We start from the raw sequence: 8,181 nt of genomic DNA, 5'->3' as shown, positions 1-8,181 counted from the left end.
ATTAAATACGTAATAAAAAGGCATTCACGGCATTCATAATTAACGATAAATAAAATGCATCAACTAAAAACAAATTCATTCGTGACATAATTCCGTAATTATGTTAAAATTATCCAAACCACCTTTTAATGATTAAAATTCATGTGATAAAACCGCTTCTATCATTTAATTTTAATCCATTATAATCCGTCATTTTAAAGACGCTTTAAAACAACTATATGGTACGAGAGTGAACCGATTCACTATTAAGCGAGTGTACTATATCCGTATAAAGTACATATTGAAGCCAAAAGAAAATTTAAATCAAAAGAAACAAATTTTCAAAGTCTGTCAAAGCAAAAAACCCTCGATCCAAAGATGACACAAGTGTTCGATCGAGGACAAAAAGGCTCGATCGATGAACCGCAAGTCGATCGAGAAGGTTGCCAAACAGAGTGCTCGATCGATCAATCGGGTGGTCGATCGAGTACTTTTATCGACTAATCTGCTCGATCGAGTACGAGGACAACTCGATCGAAAGCAAAGAGGGTTCGAAAGGGGGCCGATCGAGCACAACAGGGACTCGATCGATCAAAAACAAGACATAAATGGCACTCGATCGAGTAGAAATACGCTCGATCGAATGCAAAATTGGCTGAAACTTCAAAACCCTCGTGAAACAGTTTTGGCGAGACAAAATCAATTGCAAATTCGATCAAAAACGCATTAAAACAAATTTGACAATTGACAAAAACTTGACATGTTGCTATAATCTCTGTATAAAATAACAACATGTAAAAACAACATGAAATTTGAAACAAAACAGCCGTGTAAAACATGGCACGGTTTGGTTTTCGAGACAAAACAACAACAAGAGCAATCGTGTAAACAAGACACGGTCCCCAATGCAACCAAAAAAAACGCAACAAATTAAAAAAATTTACGCCGAGTAAAAAAATATGGTCTGCCGAGTGAAAAAAATGTGAGCCGTGACATTTTTTAACCATAATTCATCGTTTCAACAATCGTTTGATGAAAAACACATATAAAATTTTACGTGGCCTCGCTCTGATACCACTTGTAGGTTAATATCCGTATACTACCCTTTAATTGCAGGACTATAACGTAAAATTTACATGCAATTTATAGTCATAAAACGATAAACACAATGAAATGATTAATGTATAGAAATAACCTCGGGTCCTTTAAATTGCGGCGTAAAGAACAGAAATCAAAGCAGATTTCCTCCTAATCGTTACACCCAAGACTTTGTCCGAGATATGCCCTTGTGCTAGAACGGTGTTCTCCGATTGCCTTGCAATATAGGGAGAACTGATGTGAGTTTTGTCGAGATGAGAGATCTCAGGTTTTTCAGAGGAGAATGCTCTTCAAAACCCTAGTTTTTCTGCAAATGAAATTGTCTAGGTCAAAAGGAGAGGGAGTCTCTCCTTTTGTTTGGTTCGGCCGGACCGAGTGCATGCATGGGGAAGTGGGCTTCCACTTCCTCTTAATTTTAGCTCGAGGTCCAGTTCGCCAAATGCTAAAATGTATATGACGGGTTTATATTATAAACTGTTATCGGTTATCGGAAATTTAGGCATCAGCTAATAATACGGGTTAGCTGAATTATTAATACGTGTCCGACAAAACAGTATTGTATAATTATTTTTAATATACATTTAATTAAATATAAATCACGTATATTTAATTTTACGAATTAACTGGTTAATTCGCCTTAGCCCATGATATTTAATCCGTATTAAATATAATATCTCAACATCACATATTTGACTAATTACTAGTCAAATAACTCGGACTAACCGGTTAGTCAATTTTGCATCTACATGACAAGTATTTTCATACCGTCACATCTCTCGAACGTATCCTATAGGTGTGACTTTTAGGGACCAGTTGATCACCGCCATCTGTATGACAATAACGTCAAACTTATCTAGCAAGCCAACCGTTATTGATAAACGTGGATCAACTGATAATAATACCAAAGTATGCCCTTTGATCCTTTTAGAGGTTTATAAGTCCTTGCACTAACTGTTAAGGACACCAACCCCAACAAGAATTAGATTGGCATGGATGTCCTAATCTTATTTGGCTCATGTGATCTCGCGGCTGTTTTGTCACATGGTTTTATGTCACAAGTCTAGTCATACCATCTTACCCCAAACAATGTCACGAGATAAGCACAAAACAATTATTCTACGGACTATCAAGGGTGAAAACGTCTCACAAACATCAAGTGATCAAAATAGAAAACAATTTGCAAGTAATTTGTTTTAAAGTAGTAACTCGATCAGATTATGCTCATATTCAACATGAACTTGCCACTGGTAGCATAAAAGAGGTGACAACAATTTAAAATTTTAGCATAACAGTTTTAAAATTTCAGCATACATCACCATCACATTAGAAACAACTGACCCAATAATAACTTATCCCTCCCCCATGCTAAAATCATGCATTATCCTCAATGTATGGAAAAAATGGAGCAATAATTATAAAGCTAAGGACACAAAAGAAATGGAGAATAGAAAAGAGCTCACCAAATCCAGAGCAATGAGCAAAAGCGAACTTGAACTTCATCTCAAAGCAGCAGAAATTAGATCAGCACAAGAACTCTAACAAGAACTCGATATAGCAGGAGTCGAGCCAAACCGACCTCAGAATTCGCACACATCCAACCAAGATGCGCAGGGAATCAACCTTTCGTCGCAGCCAAAATCAAACCCCAACTCAGTAGCTCAAGTATCTCGCTTAGGTTCCCAATAAGCATTGTACATTCGCTTGAAACTCGAGCTCAAATTACCAGAAAACCAATCTCATATTAGTCCAGAATGTTTCATCAAAATCGATTTGAGAAACCCAGAAAATTTCGCCTCCAATTCGCAGCGGAATTGGAAATGGCAAACCCATAACTTCGTCCAAATTAAGCCCAAGAGATTTCAATTAGAATTTGCCCTAACATTCCTTCAATTTCAGCCCAACACTTGACAATTTTTTTCAAATTCAACTTGAAATTCGACAGCAGCATAGTCGTGTCAACTCGGAAATACGTACCTTAAAATACCTGCGCTAATTATTGTGAATGAGCAGCAGCAGATACATCGAAATCATTGTATCGTAATTCCAACAAAACCGACCTTAGGAGTTGTGACTCCACCAACCTAAATTTTCTTCCAATCGATCCAATTAAAGCGCAGAAAATAGCCCAAATCGCATCTCATATTAGCAGAAGCAGTGAAACCCTAAACAATAGTAACAATTGAACCCAACTCAAAGAGAGATTCCAAGTTTATCATCATTGGTTGAAGTGAAACTAATTTGGGGTTTAGGGTTTGTAGTAGTCGAGATGGTGGTACAGTCGCACCAGTAGGCGACATGGTTGACAGGACCCGCGGTAGTTGATGTCCATCGCAGCAATAATAGTGGAGATGGATGATGACTACCGGCGATGAGGCGTTGGAGCAAGGGACACGGCAAAGATCAGGGCAGCGTCGGTGGTCGACGGACTTGATATAGACGGTTGGTGGTAAAGGGGGGCACGCGTCGCAGAAACGGGACGCAGTGGGTAATGAAGGAGGTCGGCGTCATCACGATGGCAAGGACGCATCTGGCTGGTGGTGGCTAGGCTGAGCGCGGTCACGCGAAAGAGGGGATGTGAGGTGAGAGGAGATTAAGGTGAGAAAGAGAGAGAGAGAGATATAGTGGGCTCTTTTTATGAAACTAGATGAGTGATGACTGCCTGTGTACTTGTGTAGTGTTGTGCGCATATTGTTGGGCCGTGTTTGGTTTTGTTATATAAATCTCAGCCATCTATTTCCTCTCATCCAATGGCTGAGATTGTGAGCATAAACTCACCATAAGAGCCAAACTCACGAGATCCCGCATCTCTCTCTCTCTCTTATATATATATATATATATATATACATATATACATATATACATATATACATATATATATATATATATATATATATATATATATATATATACACATATATATATATGGTACCTTCTTCAAAAGCTCGTAAGGGTCATAACCTGACTGTCTATCTTCCATGATTTAATCGCGGTATAGAGAGTCTAGCTGACAACGCAGTCTATTCAGTGAAAAAAAGTAAAGAAGTGAACTGAACAGAAAAAAGTGAACTGAATAGAAAAAAGGTGAATCATAGCCATACAAAGGCAACCAAAATTCTGAAACTAATCATTACCCGGAGAAAAATGCCTCACCATAATATCCATGCCATAAGTATTGACATCGTTGCATTTGCACCCAACTAATTAAGCTACATTATTTGCTAAGAATTGTGATCATAAAAACAGCTCAAAAGCTACTGGTTATTAGAGATGAGGATTCCTTTATGTCTAGCAGTACATCGTCTGAAGATGGCTTATCTATTAACGTCAATGGTGTTGCGGGGATTGACCCTTCTTAATCCTCTCCTCAAATATGAAGTGTTTAGTATGGAATTGCAGGGGTCTTAATGATCCGCTCGCTCCTGCGATTTCGAAACTTAGAGCGATGATTTATAATAACAATATGTATGTTATTATTTTCCTATCAGAAACTAAGCATTGTGTCGAGTCTGTAACATCTTTATTTGGCCATTACGGCTTTAATAATGTCGTAGGTGTTGATGCTTTTGGAACCGAGGGCGGCCTATGGATTGGTTGGAAGGCCTTTTGGAATATTGCTTGTCTTACTAAGTGTCAAAACTTTGTAATCCTGAAAATTAATGAATGCCCTGGTAGATTCTGGTATCTTCTTTGCATATATGGTGAGCCTGAGAAATCTAAACGTGCTGCAGTTTGGGAAAGACTTCAAACATGGATCACCTCATTGGATTCACATTTTCTTATTTTGGGTGATTTTAATCAAGTCGAGTTCAGGGATGATAAACTAGGGAGCAGTTAGGGACCTATTTTTGGTGCTTCTGTATTTTCGGAATGAAAAGCAAGAAATTTATTATCGGACGTCGCTTTTAAGGGACCTAAATATACATGGTGTAATAATAGAATAGGTGATGCCCATATCTATGAACATATTGACAAAGGACTGTGCTCCCCAAATTGGTATTCTATCTTTCCTGATTCGGGTATTTTACAGTTGCCTATTCAATGCTCCGATCATGCGTCCATTATCATGGATACAGATCTTTTGAATCACAACAAGAGTCAGGCTTTCAAGTTAGAAGCTTGGACATTTGATTATGTTGATTGTCTTCAAATGGTTAAGGATGCGTGGTTTACACAGGATAGAGGTTCTCCTACTTCTATTTTGCAGAAAAAATTAATACGAATCCGTGGGGCTTTTAAATCATGGACGTTAGCAAAAAGAAAGGAATGGACACATAAATGGACATACTTTGATGAAGAATTGGGGTTGGAGTTATAGCAAATTTTTGATGGGAAGGATGAACGTGGCTATGAGGTTTGTCATGCCAAATTTCTGGAATTTAATAGGGCTGCAACATTATTTTGGAAGCAACGAGCAAAACTGCACTGGCTAAAGGAAGAAGATTCTTGTACCAAATTTTTTTTCAATACTGTTAGGGAATGATAAAAGAAGAACTTCATTTATGGGATCAAACAGGAAGATGACTCTTGGTCCTTTGAGAAAAACGATCTTTTTCAATCTTTCGAGAAATATTTTATGGACATCTACGAAGCATCGATTATTCATAAGCCTTTTGAATCCTACCATCAGAAGTTTCAACCTCTCTTCCAAAAGCTCCTACTCAGTTGAATAATGATCAAGCTGATAAATTGTCTATGCCTTTCACAAGGAAGGAAGTTCGCACAGCTATTTTCCAACTTGGACCTACATAATCTCCAGGTCTCGATGGTATTCCTGCCCTCTTCTTTCAAAAATATTGGTTTCACGTTAAATCTGAGGTAACTGATGCGGTTTTGGCTATGCTAAATTCTGGCCTTATCCCATCTGAGCTAAATAGCACTCTATCATTTTGGTTCCAAAAAATAATTGTCCTGAGAAGGTCACCCATTATCGTCCTATTAGTCTCTGTAATGTCATTATGAGAGCGGTCACCAAATGCATTTCAAATAGGATGAAACCTTTAATGTCGACACTTGTGGGTGAATATCAGAATGGTTTCATTCCAGGCAGATCAATTACTGACAATATCTTGATCTCTCATGAGCTTTTTCATCACATATCAAAAAATTCAATAACTAAGAAGGGATCCTTGGCTCTCAAAGTTGATATGAGTAAGGCCTATGATAGGTTACGATGGAATTTCATTAGGGCTACTTTAACTCATATGGGATTTCCGCCTTCTTTTATCTGTTTGATTATGAATTGCGTCCAGTCCGTTACTTATGAAGTTATTATTAATGGTTCCTCTGGGAAAGCTTTTAAACCTCATACAGGTATTCGTCAACGGGATCCTTTATCGCCCTATCTTTTTGCATTGTGTACTGAGGTGCTATCTCAAATGCTACTTGACGCTCAGACACATCATTTGCTAACGGGAATTAAAATATGTCGGACAGCTCCCCCCCATCTCGCATCTACTTTTTGCTGATGACTCAATTTTTTTCATGGAAGCTAATATTACGTCCTGTCGGGTACTTCGTGACCTGTTGGAAATGTATTGTTGTAGTTCAGGCCAAGCTATCAATGCTGACAAATCCGCTATTTCATTCAGCCCAAATTGTACTCTACAATTTATGGAAGACTGTTTTAGAATTCTTAAAGTTCCCTCATGTAATGGTTTGGGACGTTATTTGGGACTCCCCACGAATTTTGGAATATCCAAACGTCAGGTTTTTGCTTTCCTCATTGAAAAGGTCCGTAAACGAATTCTAGGTTGGAAGAATATCTTGCTTCCTATCTACTGTTGGTCGATTAACTCTTATCTGCTCTGTTCTATCCTCACTATCCATCTATTCTCTATCAACATTTCGTATGCCGGTAAGTGTGAGCTTAAAAATTAATTCTTTGATTTCACAATTCTGGTGGGGTGGTTGCCGAGCAGAAAAGAATATCCATTGGTGCAGTAAACTCTTTACTAGCTGCCCTAAGTCCATGTGAGGCCTAGGTATACGTAATGTCAATTTCCTAAACCAAAGTCTATTGGCCAGGATAGGATGGCATATTGTTACCAACCTTTTGTCCCTTATTAGTCGTGTTCTTGGTGGTAAGAATTTGATCACTAAGGCAACTTTTATGACTACGGATCTTCGTAAGCAAGGACCTTTCTCTTGGGGTGGCCGTAGCATTCAATAGGGTGCTGAGTTTCTAAAGGATAATTTGGCATGGGAGGTTGGATGCCCTTCTACTCTTGATATATGGAGAGATAATTGGATTCATGGTTGCTCCCTTACTCAATTAGCCAAGTTAAGTGCAACTGAGACCTTGGCTAAACCTCCTCTTCAAGTCTCGTCCCTTCAACATGCTAATGGGAACTGGAATGCTAATATGATTACAGCTATATGTGGTACTGAGGCGCTTCCTTTTATTTTATCCATTTTGCCTCCTTCTGTTGATGATACAGATGAGCTCTTTTGGAAGTGGACTGGTAATGGGCGGTATTCTATCAAAAGTGCGTATGCGATTACCTTCGCCAAAATGTGGGATTTGCGAGCTACGATTAAGGATAGAACTCGTTTGTCCTCTACTTCAAAAGATTTCTGCAAAGGGAATTTATGGTCTTTACCAATCCCTAATAAATGGAAGGTTTTCTTATGGAAGATTATCTCTAACACTCTGCCTTGTGGTAAAGAAGCTTTGCAGTGAGATCTTCAATGGAATCTTCATTGCTCGATTTGCAATTCTGACCCACCCTGTGTTGAATCTTTGTGTCATATCTTTTGAGATTGTCCCTTTGTAGCCCGTATCTGGTTTGCGTCACCCCTGGGTATCCGGAGTCATTCTGGCAAGTCAATTCCCATTCAACAATGGATTATTAATTGGCTGCATTTTCTCAAGAAATCAGATGACTATATTTCAGCCGTCTCTGCTTTTATTGCTACCTTGTAGCAGTTATGGTGTTTGAGAAATAAAACCATTTTTCAAAACTGTTCTCCTGATTTTCTTGGAATCATGCGCTTGATTAGTGTTGATACTGATAACAATATTCGGGTTCAGAATCAGCTGCATGGTCGGGTGTCGAGTAGGGAGGTTTTGGACACTACTGAGCATGAGGGTTCTTCAATCATCAT

At 38.5% G+C, this 8,181-nt stretch overlaps 1 protein-coding gene across 1 annotated transcript; it reads left to right on the top strand.

Moving 5' to 3' along the window:
• The first annotated feature begins 5,140 nt into the window (after nt 1–5,140).
• On the top strand, nt 5,141–7,756 carry LOC141630667 (uncharacterized). Its single transcript, XM_074443440.1, has 5 exons — nt 5,141–5,258; nt 5,834–6,021; nt 6,105–6,387; nt 6,566–6,807; nt 7,247–7,756. The coding sequence occupies exons 1-5, from the start codon at nt 5,141–5,143 to the stop codon at nt 7,754–7,756; spliced, it is 1,341 nt and encodes a 446-aa protein (XP_074299541.1).
• The last annotated feature ends 425 nt before the right edge of the window (nt 7,757–8,181 follow it).

This window comes from Silene latifolia, chromosome Y (genome assembly GCF_048544455.1).
Source record: "Silene latifolia isolate original U9 population chromosome Y, ASM4854445v1, whole genome shotgun sequence".
In the NCBI taxonomy this organism is placed as follows: Eukaryota; Viridiplantae; Streptophyta; class Magnoliopsida; order Caryophyllales; family Caryophyllaceae; genus Silene; species Silene latifolia.
The sequence above is the reverse complement of the archived record's forward strand: the minus strand, read 5'-3'. Positions and strand labels throughout refer to the sequence as shown.

Bases quoted from the DNA above. Each gene is read 5' to 3' on its own strand.
- LOC141630667 (XM_074443440.1), top strand. From the start codon at position 5,141: ATGGATACAGATCTTTTGAATCACAACAAGAGTCAGGCTTTCAAGTTA. The intron at 5,259-5,833 runs GTTCTCCTACTT...CATAATCTCCAG, and splicing joins GTGGTTTACACAGGATAGAG to GTCTCGATGGTATTCCTGCC. The intron at 6,808-7,246 runs GTCCGTAAACGA...AGCATTCAATAG, and splicing joins TTGCTTTCCTCATTGAAAAG to GGTGCTGAGTTTCTAAAGGA.